Here is a 23366-nt window from a genome sequence, read left to right on the forward strand (position 1 = left end):
AAGGAATAAACATTTACTCTGCATAAATGTACTTTATATATATCAATTTGACTTTTGAGCTACTGAAATTAGAACAATGGGGCCTGGAAAAAAGGTAGGAAAAATGATGAGTTGTAAACTATTTAAAGTAATGTGAGCCCTGGCACCCAGGGCTGAAGACCTTGGGCTTTGGTCGCAGGCTCCAGCAAGTCTAAGCCAGTCCTGGAGACCACATTAAAAGGGGGTTGCGACTCACTTTTGGATCCTGACCAAAAGTTTGAGAACCGATGTCCTAGAGCAATGTTCTATTGATCAAGCATAGCTTTGTTTTCAGTATTACCAAAGTAAAAATTAAATATTTTTCTTTTAGCCAAGTTGTGTAAACATGGTCCCAATGCACTGCTTATTCAGACAAAACTCTCATTGATTTCAATACTTCAGTGGATGTTTTGCTAATTTGATCAGGCCCCACAGTATTGTTTTACTATATTATGGTGATCTTAAGGAAATCAAACAGCTAAGATGCTGGCAACATTTGGCAATGTCAGGCCCAGTTCTTCCCCTATTGAAGTGAATGGATTTTTTGTCATTGACTCTAGCAGGAGCAGATTTTAGCTCTTTAGGGAGTGAGTACTCTTCTTAAGGCCGCCTTGGAAGTGGTGGTTTTGAAAACAAGAAACAATGATCCCAGAAACACACAGCTCTTTGTCAAAACATATGTTTATTATTTTCAGATGTACATTTAATATAAATATTAGTGCACTTATTTCATCGTTTGTAAGCACATGTACAAAGCTGAATTTGAAAGCATTACCCTCCTTCCTCTCCAAGTTCCTTCTGCTTTGTCTCTCCCCTGTCTCTTAATAGCTGCAGGAGTGGGCACCCAAGGGGAGATGATTGTCGAAAATCAATAGCTGCTAGTGCTGCTTTCAGACCGGTTGCAAGTTAGTACTTTTTGGCTTGTTATAAGTAACTAACCCATCATGTGCATGACATCGCACACAATGTCATGGACACGATGGGTTAGTCGCTAATAGCAATGTCAGTTCTTGAATACTTGTCTGAACATACCAGCCACAGACAGTCCTTTTATCATGTAACTGCCAGTGAACTGCACATTTTTAGAAGCTCACTTTGGTCTTTATGCTTGTAGTATTCACCATTAAGGAGACAACTGGACAATAACAAAGAATACTTTTGAACAGCTTCCTTCCACCACGTACCCTAATTTCCAAATAGTGGGCCTGATTCTTCTCTCCCCCTAGCTTTACACTGTTGTAAGTCCATTGACGATGATGAAGTCACTCCTGAGTTACAGTAGTATAAGTGAGAAGGGAATGAGGCCAAGTCAGTTTAACCATAAAAATAGACCTGTATGTAATACATCTCTCTCATTGAATAGCCCCTCCTTTTAAAAGCTTGACCTCAGTGTGTTTTCAATATTGTTAACTTCACGTTCTGTCATCTTGAGCTTGACATTGGTGCACCGAGGCAGACGCTTCCGAAAGTTCCCGCTAAGTAGTATGTAAAGGAAAGGGTTAATGCCGCTGCTGGCGTAGCTGAGGCAGATGGAGACGTAATAGCTCACATAGAATGCCAGTGATGGCTGAGAAACCTGAAGATTCACGAGCTGTATCACATGGTATGGGGCAGCACTTACAACAAATACACCGACCAGCACCAGCACCATCTTGGTCAGTCTCATGACCCTTCGTCTTGGGATACTGGTATTGTAACTGCAACACAAATGTGAAGATTGGTAACTGTTAAATGAAGATAATATAAAGGAAAGCACAGATCAGTAAGACAGTGTATTTTGGGCAAAATTTAGTCCTGACAGAAGCAGACACAACACAACTGAAATAAAAATGAAGTTCCTGGGAATTGTGTCTGCTTCAGTCAGGGCTCAATATGGTCTTATGGGTTCATTAGTATAGGTGGCACTGAAAAGATTTTTTTTAATAGGCCTGATTGATGGCAATTTGCTATCATTCTGAATATTGTGAACAAATATCTGCCCCTTCAGCATTGGAACTGTGCAGATTTGGGGCCCACAATTACTTCTGACTGTATTGTTTGAACTGGGGCACAAATACAGGGCACAAGATCATGGCTGGCCCTTATGTGGTCCTAAAGAGGTTGATAGGAATGATGCAAGGAAACTTCTCTCTACTATGCAAGGGTTGGCTATTTTTGAAGAACCTATGCACACTATTCCCTCTCTGCAGTCGCTGGAATGCAAGACACCACAAATGGAGTGGAGAAGAATACGGAAGAAGAATCCTCTGCAATAGGTGGTGGTGCCTGCCATGTATGCCATGTATACAAGGGATCTTGAGGAGAGATATGACTAGGGCTGGTTGAAGATTTTCTATTGAAATTGTTCTTTTTAAATGTACAATTGCGTTTTTGACTAAACAAATTTTTCATTAAAAGCATCTGCTTTCTGTGGAAAATTTGAAAAATGGAATGCCCCCAAACTGTAATATTTTGTCCGAAAACCAAAATATTTTGATGGCAATGCTGCTGCAAAGCCTCATGAATATTGTAGTTTGGTGGTCTCCTGTCCCCCTTCTCTTCTATGGGTTGGCTCCTTGGCCAGACTACATCTTCCATCCTTCATCATGTCGTGGAAAAATTAACCACTCGTTGTGTTTGGATCAGAACAAGCCTGAGGCTCCTTTATTGATTACAAACGCGGGGGGTGGAGGGGTGGTAACGACTCTCAGTAGCTACCCTCTGATGCAAAGCACACACAGCTTTTTAAAGCTTAAAACCACAGACAAATTACATATACTTCCGTATTAATTACCTTATTTGGAATACATTGCAAAATTAACATTTGTCAAAAGCAAAAACAAGTGTCTCCCCAACTAGGCCCCTCCTGTTAGTCACTGTCTGTTCTTTTGCAGTCAGTGACCTTTCTAACACAACTGTTATGGTTATATATTTCATAAGCGTGACTATTACAAATTTGTTCTGCCTGGGGACTTTTCCATCCTGCCCCTTCATGCCTCTTATGCACAGAAAACCATTGTTCCTTTTGGGAACTTTCCACTGTGACTTCTCCTACCCCTTGATACACATAAGCAAGCAGGATATCAGTTTACGGCCTGCAGGCAAGCTTGACCAAAGTCAGGGCCTTGACCTGAGTTTATGTCCTGTTATTTTTCCCTCACAATCATGAACAAGGATTTTCATGATACACCACCTCTTCTCTCTAAGAGAGAAGATCATGGTGCATTTTGGGAGATGTAGTTTGACCAGGTTGCCTGGCCCATAAAGGAGAATGGTAGCTTGAGAAACCTGAGCTACTACTCCCATAAGGCACCCACAGCATTTCCAAATGGAAATGTTTTGGCCAAAATATTTCAGGTTTTGACCAACATTTTTTTTAATATTTGAATTTCTGCCAAAAATTGAAATTTTCAATGGAAAATTTTAGTTTTTAATTTTCATTTCTGAACTTCCTATTTCTCCACCCCCACCTCCACCCCAATTTTCAACTAACTCTAATCAAGAATTTGGTCCTCGCTATCAGGAGTTCTAACTCAGTCAGCACCTGAAATCATTTCTTTTAAAAAAAAACTGCTTCAACCAAAAGACAAAACCACACCAATTTCCCATCACATTTTGGAGAAATAATTCTTTTTTGAGATAAAAAACTGTATGCACAATTGCAGCCAGGAACCTATTTCTTTTGGATTATGTTATAAGCCAATACTGGAAATATTGTTATAATGTTATAAGCCAATGGAAATACTGACACAGCTCAGTGCTGGAATAGCAGGGGACAAAGCTCAGTACAGATATAACTGGGTGAAATATAATGGCCTGTGTTATAAAGGAGGTTAGACAAAATGATCTCATGCCTTTAGGGGTTTAAACTCAATGTACATGTATAAGCCTTAATTCATTATGTTTTAAAAGAGTTTCTATTAATAATTCTGTCACATAGCTTCATGAGACAGCATTCGTATCTGAGAAGGTTTTTGCCCACCAAACCAAACCTAATTATGGGCCTGAGACTACAAGGTGCTGTGTGTCTGGTCTGAGGTGCTGAATACCCTCAGCTCCTACTGACATCATGGGAGTGAAGGGTATACAGCGCCTTTCAGGACTTGGCCCCCTGCGAACAAATTCTTCCCACCCCTAGTAGCATATCTGAAATATAAAATACTTTACCATCCTGCTTTCTTGTTTTGCTGATACATCTCCCATGTGTAACATAAAATCAATATATAGCAAATGAATATCAGTGGTAATGGAAAAAAGAAAGTTGTTATAGTCAGATAAAGCGTGTACCTGGAAAACAAAATGCAGAGAGAACAGACAACGTGTTTACATAATGCATATAAATAACCTCAGAAATGGACAAAAAATATATACAACATTTTTCAGAAAGTGGCCTCTGATTTTGGGTGTCCTAGGACCTCACTTTTGGAACCTCAACTGAAGTCAAGAGGAGCTGTGAGTGTTCAGCACTTCTGAGAATAAACTCCCAAAACACTCAAGCTAGGCCCTCAAAAATTGAGGCACACAAAATCAGAGGCCTCTTTTGAACATTTTGGCTGTGATTTAATTATAGGACAAGATATGTAGTGTACAGTTAGTGGCTCATGTACTCTGGGTATCATTCTGAAAGAACATGAAACATACAAATATGAACTCAGTAGAGTATCAACATTTTCGAAAGTGCTCAGGGTTGACCTAACTCGGCTGTCATTGAAGTCAATGGTAAAATTTCTATTGATTTCTTGTATCATTAGTTCCTAGCATTATTATGAATGCCAAGCACATCTGAAAATCCCAACCTTCATTTATTTTTCTTCCCAAATGACAATTCTATAAATAAGGCAGAAATCTGGGCAGGGCCTGATGCTGGAGGGCCATGTGTGTGTTTTGGAGAATGTAGGTTAATTTTTTCATGGGCCATAGCCTCAAACAAGCATAGCCTGCCTGGACAGACAGTGCACTGAGAGATCTCTATATGGAAGAGAAGGTACCTAATTCCAGCCAGAGACTCAGCACTCCAGGCCATATCCTCAGCTGCTGCACATCAGTGTAGCTCCATTGCATTCAGTTGTGCTGAGGCCATCAATATTCGTAATAATATCTAGGACTACTTTAGTGGAGATAGCACTCTGAACTGCCAAGCAGGACACCAAAGTTTGGCTCATTCTTCTGTTCCCTCATGTCACTGAAAGGAATGCTGCAGACAAAATGGGCTTGGACCTCAGCTGCTGTGAATCAGAACTGAAGTCAGTGGAACGACTCTTTCACCAACTGAGGGCCTGGCACTTGTAGTTTTAGAACCTTACCAAAGTACATCGTCAGGTGATGTTAGATCGAAAGCACAACTCTCCAAGCCATCTTTGAATTTGATTACTTTTGAGTAGACCCACACAGGAAACACCAGGATCAGTGAAGCTGCCCACAGGCATATATTAACTCGAATAGCCTTGGATCTTGTTCTCAGGCTAGTGAGGCGAAATGGTTGTACAAGAGCCAAGTACCTGCAAAAACAGGTAACAGAACAATATAATGGAAAATATAAAATGAATTAGGAAGTTTATATAGTTGTCCCTAAAGTAATAAATAAAATATCCATTGCCAAAAGTGAAAGCTGCTTTTTAAAAGTCATATAATGCTACAAACAGGAGGAAAAAGCACTTTGAATCTGCAGTTTATTCAAGCAGTTCTCTGAACAGTCCACAACTGCAGTTATGAGTCATTACGCTTTGGTTACCACTATTAAAATATGACCAAGTAGATCTTTGTTGCCACCACTGTTATATAATTGCAACAAATCTTACACAAAGTGTGTCAAGTAAGGTGTCATTAGAAAAGTTATGATTTGCTGACTATGATTATGCTATCTGCATTCATGTATCATTTTGGTATTTGAAGTTCTGAGTATTGACTTTATACCTGGATTTCAAATGTTTGCTCCTGTGGTAACATCCACAAAGTATTTAGCCTGCACATCTTTGTTAGGATATAGATATTCAGGCCTGTCTGCAAAGGTCTATACTTTAAGAATTTAGGTATATGTTTATCACTTAGCTATAGAGGTATGAAAGAAAGAATCAAAATCACTGTCTGACTGTATAAGGCCTTTTCTCACTGTGACAATCTGAGGCCCTGTTCTTAGGCTAAGGCCTCCAGCTAAGCAGCAGAGGCAGCCATAAGCTGGGAAGCGAATGGTCACATCCTTACATTCCAAACTAGTCACATTGAAATATGGTGCTATTGGGCTATTAGGAATACAATCCTGTCCTGATAATGCCGATCACCTTCAGAGAAAGGGAAGTGCCTAGAAGATGTAAAAGTAAACTTACTTTGATAGCATCCTGTCTGGCAAGAACTCACTTATCAATAGCTGGGATGTGAAATCCTCATTTCTTTGTTGTTCTACCACTGTAGTCCCCATTTCCCTATTGTTTGTCTATATAATCTCTGTCTGGTTCTGTGACTGTTTCTGTCTGCTGTATAATTAATTTTGCTGGGTGTAAACTAATTAAGGTGGTTGGATATAATTGGTTAAATAATCGTGTTACATTAGGTTAGGCTTGGTTAGTTAAATTTCAGTAAAATGATTGGTTAAGGTATAGCTAAGCAGAACTCAAGTTTTACTATATAGTCTGCAGTCAATCAGGAAGTAAGGGGGGAATGGGAACAGGGAATTGGGGTGGGTGAATTGGAATCATGTTTTGCTAAGTGGGGGGGGAATGGGAACAGGGAATGGGAACAGGGACACAGGTAAGGTTCTGTGGTGTCAGAGCTGGGATGGGGGACACTAAGGAAGGAAATTGGAATTATTGTTTGCTGGAAGTTCACCCCAATAATCATCAAATTGTTTGCAGCTTTGGACTTCGGGTATTGTTGCTCTCTGTTCGTGCGAGAAGGACCAGGGAAGTAAGTGGGTGAAGGAATAAGCCCCCTAACAATCTTGAAGGGACTATTCAATAAAATGGCCCATCAAAGAACACTTAACTCACAATGGAAGACGCCTATCTACACTTAATGGACTTTCCTGTGAACTTTGTAGCTGGAGTATGAGTAATGGTTTCTGCTTTGACTAAACCATATCAAGCATGGACATGTGACTTTCCCATGTGACTCCAAACACCATCTTGTTACCTGCAATTTTCCACAGTGAGAACAATGGGATTCCCTCCACATGGCAGAAACTATACAAAAGGCTCCATTTGGCCTCTTTCCTGCTCAAACCTCTGGACCATGAACTTCTACTAAAAATGGGAGCATTCTAACCAAGGGACTGAGGACCTTCCAAGTATTTGGAAACAACTAGAGACTTAACAAGCCAGCAGTTTATTCCATTACTGCTACAACCCTGATCCAAGAACTTTGCAATTATTACACGTATTTGATTCCTTTAACGAATTTTAACTCTCACCTTTCTTTCTTTTTATAAATAAACCTTTAGATTTTAGATACTAAAGGACTGGCAACAGTGTGATTGGGTAAGATCTAAGTTATATATTTCCCTGGGTATGGGGTTTGTCCTTTGGGATCAGAAGAACTCTTTTGTTTGATGAAATTGTTTTTAAATAACCACTCATCAGTAAGTCTAGTGTTTTTTGTGGTGATATAAGGACTGGAATGCCGAAGGAGACAGCTTTTCTGACTTCTTTTTAGCCACTGTGGTGAAACAGATGTTTACTTTTGTTGCTGGTTTGGTATATCTTATGAGAGAATAACCACCAGTTTTGGGGTGAGTCTGCCCTATTTCTCAGCAGTTTATCCTGAACTTGGTATGCTCAGTTGTGACCCACAAAGGCACGGTTACAACCACATCCTTTAACTGCTTGTGATGGGGGCTTTTAATAAATGATGGTACTGGAAGAAGTCAGTTTCAGGACTCATCCCTAAAAGGAATACACAAAAAGAAGACTTTAGACTGAATTATTTCCTGGAAGGGGATGGGGATATAACAGTGTACCTAAGACTTTTTTTTCAACATAATTAAAGGCCAATCTGACATATTTGAGTAATAGGATCCCTCAAATCTGCTGTAGTTGTGTCTGTAGAATTTAAAAGATTTACTATCACTACTGCCAATGAAATAGATTCTGAACAGTTCAGAGAGTTCACTAACTCACAAGTAAACCTACAGCTGTCCACAGTTTACAAATGCTACAATATAAATTCAATTGAAATTTCATGACCTACATATTTTGTAAAGCTCAAAGTGGATTAAAGTTGTCTCTTCTTGAGCTAAAATCCAGAAGATTAAATGAAACAATTTATATGGCAGAGATGTAACATTTAAATGTTTACTCAGGAATGTATAAGATAGACACTTAAGTACATTGCATTTGACATCCTTTTTCATTCCAGTTAAGGTCAGATCTTGAGGGTGATAATGCTATTACTAACATCGCAGCTGGGTTAACCTGTAAATAATTTCGTAGGGGAGAATGGTGCCAGGTATTTTGGAATCTATGCAGGGAAATTCCATTTTCTCGGTGAAAACAATTAAGATTAAGTTCTACTTTTCTGTCTGCATCTTTCCACACTGCAGTGGCAGAGTCCGAGAAATGTGGGGCAGACCATGAATAGGGCCAAAATGCACAGAGTACAAATCAGCGTATGGTCTCCAGAGATGGTGTAAAGCTTCCACACGCACTGCCCTGGAATCTGCTGCCGTGTTTTGTATGTCTTCCTCATTAGAATCATAGAATCGTGATTCTATGTGCTTCATTAGAGAAGCATGAGAATTACTATAATATATACTAGCTTGTCACAGTCACAAGGGGATGTAAACATAGCTAAGGGTCAGTTTGGCACAATTACATCCCAACCAATCTACCCTCCGTTCCCTGTTGTGTATGTTGCAGGGAGAGTGTATGGTGTACAAACCTCTATGGTGGCTCTGTCATTAGAATCACACAACAGAATCACCCTTGCACTGACATGATTCTCACTGTGCTGGTCAAAAAGTGTGTGCATTCACAAAATGCAGGTAGTGCAGTGCAAAGCAGCCACACTGCATCTGAGGAAACAGCCCATTGTTTTGTCAATTAAAAAAGCTGGGTTTGGTATAATTCCTTAGAGTTCCCATTTCTAGTTGGGTTCAGGTGTGTTACAGAGGTGATATCTTTGCTCTAAGTCAGGAAAAGGGAACCTCTGGTTTCCTTACCCTTTACCAACTGACTTATCAAGGGGGACTAATGATGGCATCGAAGGAGGCTGTATTTCCCACTAGTGGCTGTAGAGTAGTGCTTTAGGGCAACTGGCTAGAATGGGAAGGTGATGAAGGCAATGGGGCAGTCTCAGAGCTCTCTGCATGCCTTGCAAAAACAGCAAGTAATTAAAATATTTGATTTCCAAACCTAGGAAATGTGCTGGACAGTGCTCCCAAACAGTACCATAGCTCTGCATTTAACATGCAAGGGTAGATTCTCGCCTGCACTGGAGCACTCCTCTGAGGGAGGAGGAGGGCATCAGGGAGCTCCCTGATCCTGAGTCCAGTCCCAGCCCTGATGAGACTTAGAGCAGCAGCCAGCCTGCTCTAAGATCCATCACTAGTTTAAGGTCCTGTAATGAAACTTCTGCCAGCGGAGAATGGTTGTGGCAGAGCTCCACCACTTCCTCCCCCACAACACACCCTCTATGCCAGGAATAGGGGAGGCAGTGCAGATGTGCCAGCAGAGTTCTCTTTACCAGGGGAATGCTCTGTTGGGTATTATGGCAGTTTTGCCCCTGAAGTGGTGCACGGGGGCTATAACCCAGAAAGAAAATCGGGTCCTATTTCTTAAACCAATACCAAACAGCAGAGCTAGTTGAAAAGTATTGAATTTTAAAGTTTACCAAAAGAAAAAAAACCAGGCACTTAATTGTGAAAAAGATTTCTATTTTTTCAAACCAGCCCAGCTCTACCAAACGGTTCAACAATATTACTCTTCCTTGTCCAGATACCCCATGCCCATTTTCTACTTGAATGGATTCTGAACTGGAAAGAATTTTTAGATAGACCCAGTGAACCGTGTGCCTGATTCAATTCATATTGACTTATATGGGAGTTGGGTTGGCCCCTAATCCTTTAAGAAGACTGAAATAGTGGATTCATAATCATAGCAGCCTTTTGAAAATTGGGAATTCAGTATTTGCTAACTGCTACAAAAACGTCTGTATCAAGAAGCAAAACAATTCATAGAAATCATTTTCTAAGTTATTAGTAAATCACTCCCCGCCCTCCCACGCTGGAAAATTCCACCTTAATGTTTTGAAGTCAAATTATTTAAGACTCCTACTAGTGTAAGACACTTAAAAAGAGAAAAAATAAAAGGGCCAATTGGTGAAAGGCTGATAGAATTTTTATTACTATTAACTGAGTTTTAGTGCTCCTGGAATGGACAGGATTGACAGTCCTTCAGACTGAGGTACACTAGGCAACTACAATATCAGCGATAAGGCTGAAAGCTTTCACATACTGCCGAACAAGTATGCCTCACCCTTTTTCTAAGGCAGTGGTCTCCAATCTCTTTAAGCACAAGATCAATTTTTGAATTTAAGTGCAACCCAGGATCTATCCCGCCCCTTCCCTGAGGCCCCACCCCTCCCTCCATCTCCACCTCCCTCTGTTGCTCGCTCTCCCCCATCCTCACTCACTTTCACTGGGCTGGGGCAGGGGCTTGGGATGTGGGAGGGGGTGTGGGCTCTGGGCTGGGGCCAAGAGGTTTGGAGCGTGGGAGGAGGCTCCAGGCTAAGCTTGGGATAGGGGATTGTGGTGCAGGAGGCGGTGAGGGGTGTGAGCTCTGGGAGGGAATTTGGATGCAGGAGGGGGCTCCAGGCTGGGGCAGAGGGTTGGGGTGTGGGAAGAGGTTTGGGCTGTGGCCTCTGAGAGGGGTCTTAGGGTTGGGGTGCAGGATGGGATTCAGGGTGCAGGAGAGGGTATGGGGTGCTGGGGCTCAGGGCTAGGGCAGGGTGCAGGAAGGGGTACGGGATGCTGGCTCCAGGAGGGGCCCAGGGCAGAAGGTTGGGGTGCGGGTGGAGGTACAGGGTGCTGTCTCTGGGAGGCAGTACAGGGTGCTGTCTCCAGGAGGGGACTCAGGACTGGGGGTTGGAGTGTGGGAGCGGAGGGGAGCGGGCTCCCGCCGGGCGGCGCTTACCTCAGGCGGTGGTGCAGCGGGGCTAAGGCAGGCTCCCTGCTTGCCCTGGCCCCGTGCCACTCCCTGCGCTGTTGGCATGTTCCTTCATTGCAGCTCAGGTGTGGGGAGGCACATGGCTCTGTGTGCTGCTCATCCCTGCAGGCACCAACCCCACAGATCCCATTGGCTGCAGTTCCGCATTCCTGGCCAATGGGAGCTGTGGGGCGGTGCTTGCAGGCAGAAGCAGTGCATGGAGACCCCCTGCCTCACCCCCGACTCAGGGACATGCTGGCTGCTTCCTGGAGCGGCATGGGGACAGGGCAGGCAGGAGTGTGCCCTAGCCTCACTGTGCTGCAGGAGTTTTAGTGGCTGGAGATTGCAATCGACTGGCAGAGGCTCCGCGATTGACCAGTTGATCGCGATCTATCAGTTGGTGACCACTACTTACAACTACTGTTGTAATTTCAAACTGGAAAACTGCAGAGGAAACACAACTACTTTATGCAATAAACGTTCTTTATCAGAAAACTAGTATCTCTGACATGCCATTTCACAAGGAAAATGTCATGTAGATATTGTATATTCAGTAAACTACAATTATTACAAATAAAGGACCTGATTATCCTCTCAATGGAGTTATTCCTGATTTACATGACTACATATAACAGCAGAATTTTGCCAGTAAACAAATATATAAAGCCACATATATGTATGATTTTAACAGTAGTCTCTGCAAACTGAGCACAAAATTCTGCTTTCAGTTGCACTGGGGCAAATCTAAAGTAATTCTACTAAAGACAAGTGAGTTACTATGGATCTTCACAGGCTGAGTTAAACAACTACCAGATGAAGTATCGATCATATTGAAACCTTGAGGTTAAGTAGACAATGGAATAACCTGATATGTGAGTTCATGGAATGTAATAGTGTAGATGCTATAAAAACCTAAGATTACTAACACTGTCTCCCACTATCACCCAATAATACAGGTGGATGGACTAAATGAGCTGAAATGCTCCTGTCCAAACTTAACGATAAATAATTGAAACTGTGGTTAACCATGTAGTAACAACTTTCCTATACTAGACACTCATACACTATAGTGATAGGTCCAGGAAAGTATACAGAGAGATAAATCATCTTTACATTTTATGTGAATTAGATATAAAAGTATCTTAAGCCTTCATAGAGTCATAGTTTCGTAGAGTTTAAGGCCACAAAGTACCACGAGATCATGTAGCTTGATCACCTGCATATCAGATACTGTTAAATTTCATCCAGATACCCTTATATTGAGCCCAGTGACGTCAGCATTTCAAATCCTCAGGAATCTAATCTGTTGTGTGCCACTGGGAGAGAAGAGACTGAGGTGCCACCAATGTTAGAGGCCCCTGCAATGGCAGGGAATTGGTTGGTGAGATGATCCTAGCAGGCAAACCAGTCCCATGCTGCAGAGGAAGGAGAAAATTTCTCAAGATCCACCCCACTCAGACGTTGGGGAAAAACTGGCAATCAGTTTGACCCTGAGCATTTGAGCTGAACACCCAAGCCAGCCATCTAGAAAGTGGCTTCTTTGTACCTCCTCAGAACACTGATCCATCCCATAAACAGTATATTGTTTATTTTACTTCAGAGCAATGAAGATTCATGTTTCAGCTGACTGCAACCCTTTTCAGTCATGCCTATGGCTATAAAACCCATTCTTTCATTTTTCAAGTTGTGTAATGAACCGAGCTCTTTTTCACTGGAATCTGACAGAATATGACATGTAACAAAAAATTATGGCAGTTGTTTTCCCCATGATTACTATTAATTGTGGTCTCACAATCACAATGCTGGAGACAGAAATAACAGACTGTTTGAGTGATCTGGATATGAGACGATATGGGTTATATGCCAAGGGTTGTTTGAAATGCTCCACATTTATAATGCAGCTGGCATTGATTTGCCCTAATTTGGGTAGATCTGGGTGTACTAATCTAATTTTTTGGGTCACAGAATCAGATCCTGATATCACTGGTATCAGTTACATTAGTGCAAATTGGGACTCATTCTATCTTACCTCTTGATAAGATGCTTATAACTTTGGAATTACTCTGGATTTAGACCATGTAATTGAGATTGGAATTTGGCCCATTCTCCGTACACAAATACAGTGTCCTAGTTACTCATTTTTATTTAAATTTGCTTTCATTATTCTATGTTGTAAAACAACTAAGCTGGTTCACAAAAAAATATGGTCAAAATAACAGTCTTTTTCACTAGAAGCTGCAAAGGCATTTCTAGAATCTGACATAAAAAAGGGATGATTGACAGTATGAAAAATCTTAGAATAGTTGCAAATCAGAGCAAGTCAGTGTAGAATGTAAATATATTGAGGCATTTAAAGTATGGGGGAGCAGAGCAAAGTGCTGCTTTCCCTCTTCTGCTGACTTGCATAATAACAGTACTAATACTAATACTTATTATGGTAGAGCTCCAACCTTGTCCCCACCGTGGGTCCCGCACTTCCAGGCGGTTTATGCTAGCTTCAGAGGCTCGCTGCAACCCTCCACGTAACCCTTCCCTCTCTAGGGCCAGGGATACAGTCTACTGAGCCCTTTTCATCATAAGCCAACAATGGAGGTTGGTGAGTGAGTTCCCACAGTCTCTGTTGCTCCTACAGCCTCATGCCAAAACAGTGTAGGTCCCTTGAGGGTGTCTTCATTAACCAGCCCTTTCAGCCACACTTCCTTTCCTCTGGCTCCTCTCTGCCTGACTGGAGTGAGCCCTTTTATATTATCAGAGGGGCCTTAATTAGAGTCAGGTGGTCACATTAGCTTAATGGCCTCACCTGACTCTTTGCAGGTTAATTGGAGTCAGGTGTTCTCATTAGCCTGGAGCAGCCCCTGCTCTGGTCAGTCAGGGAACAGAAAACTGTTCATCCAGTGGCCAGTATATCTGCCTTCTGCTACTCTGCTGTATTCACCGACTCCCTTGACGCCTTCGAGGAGCGGTGGGCGCTGTCTGGGGTTCTCTACTTGGTGTCCCCATCCGGTTCCCTTCGTTTGACCCTTTGACCGCACTCCCGTCCCTGTTTTTCATGAGTTGTCCCCCATAATCATTTGGCTCTCCAGGCCCTGTGGATCTCCCCCTTAGGCTGGGGGGGATCCTTTCGTAGTGGAAGAGCTCTGCCCGCCCACTTCCTGGATCCCAATAGGGCTACTCTGCTGTATCCACCGACTCCCTTGACGCCTTCGAGGAGCGGTGGGCGCTGTCCGGGGTTCTCTGCTTGGTGACCCCGTCCGGTTCCCTCCGTCTGACCCTTTGATTGAGGGGAAGAGCGAGAGACGCCAGCCCCAGCCGTTGCCGCTGTGGATACCATCATTACTGTCATCTAGGAGGGGTCCTATAATACATGGGTGTCTATCCCCCACCCCTAAACCGCCCACCCCGCAGCCGTGCCCATCTTGCTGGGCACTCTCAGGAGAGGGAGGATCGGTGACACTGGGCGCAGCACTAGGTAACTCGAGGGGGTGGAAGACCACGAGTGTCGAGGAAACCCCCCCGCTCTAGGCCACCAGGTAACTCAGGAGGGTGGAAGACCACGAGTGTCGAGGAAGCCACCCCGCTCTGGGCCCAGGCTAGCCTGAACACTTCTCCCTCCTGAAAGCTGCTGTGTTATACCTTCTGTTTGCGTTGTTTTGTTGCATAGTAGTTTTGTTTCCTTTGGTAATTCTTGTAAGTGTTACCAATAAACTTCTTTTCTGTTTAAAAAAAAAACAAAAAAACCCCAGAAAACTGTTCATCCAGTGGCCAGTATATCTGCCTTCTGCTACTCTGCTGTATCCACCGACTCCCTTGACGCCTTCGAGGAGCGGTGGGCGCTGTCCGGGGTTCTCTGCTCGGTGTCCCCGTCCGGTTCCCTTCGTTTGACCCTTTGACCGCACTCCCGTCCCTGTTCTTCATTAGTTGTCCCCCATAATTATTTGGTTTCCCAGGTCCTGTGGATCCCCCCCTTAGGCTGAGGGGGGATCCTTTAGAAGTGGGCGAGCTTCGCCCGCCCGCTTCCTGGATCCCAATAAGGCTACTCTTGTGTATCCACTGACTCCCTTGACGCCTTTGAGGAGCAGTGGGAGCTGTCCAGGGTCCTCTGCTTGGTGTCTCCATCCAGTTGCCTTCGTTTGACCCTTTGACCGCACTCCTGTCCTGTTGTTCATTAGTTGTCCCCCGTAATTACTTGGTTTTCCAGGTCCTGTGGACCCCCCCCCCTTACGCTGGGGGAGGATCTTTAGCAGTGGATGGGCTTTTCCAGGTCCTGTGGACCCCCCTCTTAGGCTGGGAGAGGATCATTAGCAGTGGATCCCAACAAGGCTACTCTATTGTACCCAACTGGCCTGGGTCTATCACATTATATAGAGCTTTTCATTAGTAGATCTCAGTGCTTCCCCTCACCTCCTGCTTCTTGTTGGCTGGAGTGGTAAGAATTTCCCCTCACTGTTTGAATCTACTATAAGCACTGAATATATGAAATTGTTGGGCAGCAGGTTTAAAACAAATAAAAGGAAGTTCTTCACACAGCGCACAGTCAACCTGTGGAACTCCTTGACTGAGAAGGTTGTGAAGGCTAGATCTATAACATGGTTTAAAAGAGAACTGGATACATTCATGGAGTCCATTAATGGCTATTAGCCAGGATGGGTAAGGTCCCTAGCCTCTGTTTGTCAGAGGGTGGAGATGGATGGCAGGAGAGAGATCACTTGATCATTACCTGTTAGGTTCACTCCCTCTGGGGCACCTGGCATTGGCTACTGTCGGTACACAGGATACTGGGCTGGATGGACCTTTGGTCTGACCCAGTATGGCCATTCTTATGTTCTTATGTTCTATATGACTACAAAAAGACCAGTAATATTCTCTTCTCTTCACAGTACTGTATTTCACATAGAACTGTATAGTATAATATACCACAGTTGCCATCAGTCATCGGATCAAAGTGTTGTCTAGATCAAAGCTATCAAGTAGTCAGTACTTGCATTTATTTGTATTTGTGATCATATATTTCTTAAGTTTGTTAGGTGCCTGAGAGTCATTAACAGGGCTGAAACAAGGCAAGGCCTGTCATATAATGGAGCGGTGCTTCCCACTTCATAGCCAAGGTTGGAAATAACTTTCTGTTATGCCTGGTTTTCTGACTTCTGCATTGCTCAAATTTTCCCCAGAGAAGCCAGACCCCCTTGAAATTTTACATGCTGCCTCTAAACCCTGGGTAGAATTTTTCTGGGACGTTTGTAAAAAAACAGGTAAGGAGTTGTAAAGATATAGGAATTTCAAAAAGTGCCCATTTCCTTTTTTGGAAAATGTTTCTGTACTTTAATGACAGTGTATTCAAAATGCATCTACCCTGAAATGTATCTGTACTATAAAGTGTATCAAAATTGTGTAACTTTTCGGGGCCCATCATAGCTGCAAAATGGTTTGGCCAAGAAACTCCAGATTTGTTTTATGTTGTGGGCTTTGTTGAAGAGAGGAGCAATTTAGTGTTTTCTTGGGACCTTTTCTCCCAAGCACCATTTACTGGCATGCTTAGTGCAGACCACCATTGAATGTTCACCAGCATTCATACTCTCCTCTTTCAACAAACTACTGTAAAACAACCCAAGTTCATATATTTTAATATTACTAAGATATCACCCTCCACCTGTCCTTCAAAACACTCAAGATATACAGCACATGCTTCATTCTATTTTCTTCATATTTTCTTGTACTCTGTCAATGATAGTCTTTAGCTTTTTAACTCTTTGGGTCATGTTACCTGTCAGCTCTCTGTGTTCTTGGGGAACCAGAGCTCAGTACCCAGCCTGTCTGACACATGAAAGACCTCCCCCCACCCCGCCACAGCTTCTGCTTGAACCAAAGAGGGTCAGAAGAAAGACTTACAAAAAGCAATGAAAAGACACACCTAAACGCCTCTGGACAAAGGTGACAGGATTAAGGAAACTCCCTTCGCCTCATTTGCATCAAAGATGGGACAGGGAGGCATCTCTATGAGCATACAGAAGGGAGAACAGAGATTCCAAGGCAAGAACGGCAAAGAACTCTGGGACCAGAAACGCAGGGAAGCACTGCATGATGTGGAATCTCTGCTTCAGATGTTAATGAACCTACGCCTGCACACACCTAGCTCAGTAGTTATCAGACCAATTCTAATAATTATTTATTGCTATCCAAAATATTGAAGCTGCCTAATTGCATTGTGAGCTCCCTGGAAGGAACGCTGCCCATATCCAGGTATGATCAGTTCCTGTTGTCTAGCCTGAACAAAACAACTTTGGTATACTCCCTTGAGCCATCATGATGATTTAACTGGGAATTGGTCCTGCTTCGAGCAGGGGGTTGGACTAGATGACCTTCTGGGTTCCCTTCCAACCCTGATATTCTATGATTCTATGATCAGTTTACCCATAAACAAATCTAGTGTTCCCCCTTGAACCATTGTTCTTTCCCTACAAAACCCATGCTCAAGTAAGTGCTCTGATGCCTGGATCTAAAATCTGCATCAGTTCCACTGGGACTTCATCTTCTCCTGATTGATTGTGCTGGGGGCTCTGCCTGTCTCCAGCACTCCGGACCCTCAGCTACCACCACCACCACCTCAGAACCCCGATCAATTCAAGCTTTACGGAGTGGTGAGAACCCAGCTCTCTCAGTCTCTCTCTAGCAATACTCCTTGTACCTAAGCTAAAGATCCCTGCAGCGCCCAAAAATCCTGTGGGATTTGCTCATCAAGTGGGTTACGACCAGAACAATTGTAACGGGAAAGTGGGAATAGGGATGTGATGAACCTGGGGCATATGAGGGTGGCAGATTGAAAGTGTTGCTCGACCCAGCCTGCTCAGGCGTACTCTATTCCAGTGCAGTGCCCACAGCATATGAGGGTGACAGCTTGGAAGTGCTGTTTGACCCAGCCTGCTAAGTCCAGGACATACAAGGGGTCAGCTTGGGAGTGCTGATTAACCTGGTCCGCTCAGACGCACTCTGTTAATGTGTGTGTGTGTGTGTGTTCATCTGATTCTGGGGCTGGAAGAACCCAGCCCTGGGGAACCTAGGCCCTGCAGGATAGCTCCATTGGGAGGGAACTTGCAGAAGGGAGAAGTAGAGCTCCATATGAGAACACAAGTGACACAAGCCGTACATTGATAGAATTACAGAACTCCATCCCCCCACAACCCCAGAAGAGTAACCCTAATAAATGACAGGTTTCAGAGTGGCAGCCGTGTTAGTCTGTATCAGCAAATGAACGAGGAGGACTTGTGGCACCTTAAAGACTAACACATTTATTGGAGCATAAGCTTTCGTGGGCTAAAACCCACTTCATCGGATGCATGCAGTGGAAAATACAGTCGGAAGATATATATACACACAGAGAACATGAAAAAATGGGTGTTGCCATACCAGCTATAATCATAGTAATCAGTTAAGGTGAGCTATTATCAGCAGGAGAAAAAAAACCTTTTGACAGGCCAGTCCTTGCTTACAGACAGCTCCCCAACCTGAATACTCACCAGCAAATACTCACACTCAAATACTCACCAGCAACCACACACCACACAACAAAAACACTAACCCAGGAACCTATCCTTGCAGGAAAGCCCATTGCCAACTCTGGCCACATATCTATTCGGGGAGACCATCACAGGGCCTAATTACATCAGCCACACTATCAGAGGCTTGTTCACCTGCACATCTACCAATGTGATATATGCCATCATGTGCCAGCAATGCCCCTCTGCCATGTACATTGGTCAAACTGGACAGTCTCTACATAAAAGAATAAATGGACACAAATCAGATGTCAAGAATTATAACATTCAAAAACCAGTCGGAGAACACTTCAATCTCCCTGGTCACTTGATTACAGACCTAAAAGTCACAATTCTACACCAAAATCTTCAAAAACAGACTCCAACAAGAAACTGCTGAATTGGAATTAATCTGCAAACTGGACACCATTAAATTAAGCTTGAATAAAGACTGGGAGTGGATGGGTCATTACACAAAGTAAAGGTATTTCCCCATGCTTATTTTCCCCCCTACTGTTACTCACATCTTGTCAACTGTTGGAAATGGGCCATCCTGATTATCACTACAAAAGTTTTTTTTTCTCCTGCTGATAATAGCTCATCTTAACTGATTACTTTCACTATAGCTGGTATGGCAACACCCATTTTTTCATGTTCCCTGTGTGTGTGTGTGTGTGTATGTATATCTATATCTTCCTACTGTATTTTCCACTGCATGCATCCGATGAAGTGGGTTTTAGCCCACGAAAGCTTATGCTCAAATAAATGTGTTAGTCTCTAAGGTGCCACAAGGACTCCTCATTCTTTTTCCTAATAAATGAGCATACCCCAAAGAAATGGGCAAATTTGGTAACAAATTGCTGGAGGAACACGGGCAGCATGTGACCCTAAACATGTGGTACTTGTTAAGTAGTTGCTCCGGAGTGGGAAAACTGAGGCACAGACCTGAGCAAACTCTCTCTTTCTTTTTCAGACTAAGCTTCTTTAGCGAGGTCCCTCTCTCATAGAATATTTGGTAATGACCTGTAATGTTTAAGTTAAGAATAAACTTATTCTGTGCTTAGAATAACTGTGGGACTGTGCAATAAGGAGTTAAGAGTTACTTTTACTTTAAAAGTAAAGATTGTATAACAATACTGTGACTGTGTGAAAGGGCTTTTGGTAGAGACCAAGAGTGAGATAAGGGAAATAGAGATGGCTGAAAAAAACCCCTTGGCTGTTCTCTTGAGACAGGAGAAAAGCAATAGGTTAGAGAGATGGGTAATGAAGAAGGGGAAACACCCCTGAGAAAGGGGGTGCTTTAAGGGTGAGAATCCCCTGGTTGAAGTGAGTCTGAATAATATTGCACAACCATTATGCCATGGGGTAGCGCAAAGGATGCGGCTGCTGCATGAGCATTATTTTATGTACATCTGGACATGGCTGAAATAGTAAAGGGAAGGCAGGAACTGGAGATGGAGAAAAAGCAGTTACAAGAGCATTTGAACTGAGAGACAGCCGGGTGTGAATTTATAGCAGAAAAGCTGAAAATGGTGACCCTACTTAGAAATTTGCAAGAGGAGAGAGACAAATCAGCAAAAAGACTACCTCAGAGTCCATACAGGCTATCGCATTTGCGAATAATGGTCCTCACTCTGCCAGTCGCCCTCCCAATTATAATCCCCTACCTCCCACAACCCTGGGCAGTGCTGACCCAAGGAGACCCTTAGGAACGTGATTTGGAAGGAGCTGGTGAACTTGGGGGAGGATATGGGAATATATGATCATCAGCACCTCAGCATCCTGATTAATGCTTTGTCTTGGGACATGAGGAGAACAGAGTTAATGCAGGGAGCCCCCCCCCTCAGTCCACTGCCCTGGTACGGACTGTGTCCCCCATGCCCACTACCTGTCAAAACCAGATCCCTGCTCCCTCTTTTGAATGGAGGCTCCCGAGGGAGTTGGCCGATCGATAGTGGGCCTCCCCAGCTGATTGCAAGACTTCAGTGCAACATATTGGGGACACCTACTGTGAGGGCTACAGTGGGGAACCCAGGGATATTAGCCTATTTGCTAGTGGACACTGGAGCACCAGTAAACATTCTAAGTCCCCGGTGGATCTCCGGAGGGAGACCCACCACTAAACAGGTTCAGCTCAGGAGGTATGGGGGAGAAATCCAAGAAGCTTTGATCTGGCAGGATGTTCCCTTGCAAATTGACAGACTACAGGGGAAAGTAGAATGCTGTGCTCATGAGGGAAATGAGAAGGGAATCCTAGGTGTTCCTTTCCTCTGAACATTTCAGCTAACTGTGGATCTAGCTAATGGTGAGTTATGGAGGTTAGAAGGGCGGGGTGGTGGTGCAGAAATCTCTGCTGTGCATTGTTGTGCTGCTAAAAAGGCACCCACAGCAACCCTAACCTCCATTAATGATGCATGGGTAAAAGAATTTCACAGGGGATGGACTAAAAATAAAGTTGAGTGTGGAAAAATAGACGCTGATATTTTGATTGAGCGAAAAGATCCCCCGTTCAAAGGCAATATAAATTCTCAGCTGCAGCAGAGGAAAGCATTAAAAATACTATAGACTGTCTTTTGGAACAAGGGGTGCTCGTGCCTATGCAAAGTATCTGCAGTTCACCAGTATGGCCAGTCCTTAAGGTGGATGGTGTCACTTACAGAATGACAATAGACTTGCATACATTAGATGCAGCTACCCCTGAAGCAGCCCCTGTAGTAGCTGAATACAATGAAATCATAGCAGTGGTAGCTCAAAATGGTTCTGTGTGATCGATTTGGCTAATGCTTTCATGGCTATACCCCTCCATCCTTCATGTTGGTATAAGTTTGCTTTTACCTATAGGGGACAACAATATGCCTTCAGCTGGACTCCCCAAGGTTTCCATTCTTCCTCTAGTATTTGTCATGCCCACGTCTCTGAAATGTGGAACCATTTGCGCCCTGACCACCACTCACACGTAATTTCAGATATGGATGACATCCTAATACATACCCTCACTTTGGAAATAGGGAAATCACCAGGGAGGTATTGACTATAGTGTAGGAAACCGGATTTAAGGTAAATAGAGAAAAGGCTCAGTTAGTACAGCAACAAGTGAAATACCTGGGTGTGTGTCTTGGGGACAATGGCCGGACTCCCAATCAACAAAGGGTAGAAATGATAGGAAAGCTACCTGCTCCTACTAATATGCACTCCCCACGAGCTCTCTTGGGAACTTTTAATTTCTCCAGGGAGTTCACTGAAATGTTCTCTGACAAAGCCAAGCCTCTGTATTCATTACTAAAAAAACCCAGGATTTTTAGGATTTTTTGGGAATGGGGAGCACACCAACAGACTGCCCTGGCCACATTGAAACAAGATTTGGCTAAGGCTCCTGCCCTGGCTTATCTTGATTCTGCCCTGCTCTTTGTAATTCAATTGGCCTCCTCAGAAACAAGCATCTGAGCTACTGTTAACCAGAGGCAATGCGACAAGCTCAGAGTCATGGCATATGCCTCCAGGCTCCTGGATCAAACAGAGCAAGGCTTTACCCACTGTGAAAAAGAGTGTCTTGTGTCAGTCTGGAGCCTCACTCATTGGGAATTTATTATTGGAGGGTCAAAGCAGATACATCATATTGGGGAAAATACAGGATGGCCAGATCTCTAACCCCAGCATTGCTCAAGAGACTCTCACCCTAGTAAACCGAGGAATCAAGTTTAAAAAAGAGCAAGTCATTTCATCAGCCCCGTTTTGGGCTAATTATAGAAGGAGAGGAGCATACCTGCCTCCTCCCTCTTGTAAAACACCTTGAATGTCCAGTCAAGGGAGGCCTGAGGCTTGCAGATGCTAAACAGAAGTGGTTTGCAGATGGCTCATTTTTCTACCTTATGGATCATCCCCGAAAAAGGTATAGAGACATCTGCATAAATGATGGAGAGATGCTCCAAGGACCAGCTCGCCTCCATTCTGTCCAAGCATCCAGAGAGAGGAGACAGAGCAAAAACAGGGCTGAAGCTATGCTGTAAAAAGCTGTGAACCAGGTATGAAAATCACCAGATGATACCTAAAAACTACTCAGTTTGAAACCCCAGATATGTAAGTAGATCAGGAAATGTCTAGAAAGATGCAATTAGGTTTATCTCTTATTTCTGTAAGGCTTGTGGACTCCTCTGTGCTAACCCCCAAATGCTTTTGTTTTGCTTGTAACCATTAAGCTGGACTTCAAGAAAAAGATTCTTTTTAAATCTAGCAATAGCCTAAGTTCCAGATGCGTTTCCTTTCTTTTTGTTTTTAAGTACAGGTTTGGGATTTTGTGTCCCAAGAGGTTTGTGCATATGTTTAATTAACTGGTGGCAACAGCTGATTTCCTTTGTGTTCTTTCTCAGCTCTTCCCTGGGGTGAGGGAGCTGAAAGGGCTTGAGGGTGCGCCTTCCTGGGTCAAAAGGGGTTTTCTGCACTTGGATGGTGGCAGCATCTACCCATCCAAGGTCAGAGAAAAGCTGTAACCTTGGGAGTTTAATTCCATAATCCTTATGGGCCCCCACCTTCTACACTTGAAGTGCCAGAGTGGGGAATCAGCCATGACGCTTACAAAAAGCAATAAAAAGGCAGTGGAAGACACACCTAAACCTCTCCGGACAAGGGTGACAGGATTAAGGAAACTCCCCTAGCCTCATTTGCATCAAAGATGGGACAGGGAAGCATCTCCATTAGCATACAGAATGGA

General features: G+C 43.6%; 1 protein-coding gene across 3 annotated transcripts in view; it reads right to left on the reverse strand.

Moving 5' to 3' along the window:
• Positions 1 to 716: 716 nt before the first annotated feature.
• The window catches only part of MCHR2 (melanin concentrating hormone receptor 2), an 82794-nt gene continuing 60144 nt past the window's right edge, over positions 717 to 23366 (reverse strand). For all 3 annotated transcript variants that reach the window (XM_073336855.2, XM_073336853.2, XM_073336854.2), the window contains 3 exons: positions 5301 to 5495; positions 4165 to 4284; positions 717 to 1715 (listed from right to left, as the gene is read on the reverse strand). In XM_073336855.2, the coding sequence (XP_073192956.1) occupies positions 1391 to 1715; positions 4165 to 4284; positions 5301 to 5495 (640 nt within the window). In that variant the 3' untranslated portion in view covers positions 717 to 1390. The remainder of the gene's footprint in view (positions 1716 to 4164; positions 4285 to 5300; positions 5496 to 23366) is intronic.

The sequence above is a fragment of the Lepidochelys kempii genome, chromosome 3, assembly GCF_965140285.1.
Source record: "Lepidochelys kempii isolate rLepKem1 chromosome 3, rLepKem1.hap1, whole genome shotgun sequence".
Lineage (NCBI taxonomy): Eukaryota > Metazoa > Chordata > Testudines > Cheloniidae > Lepidochelys > Lepidochelys kempii.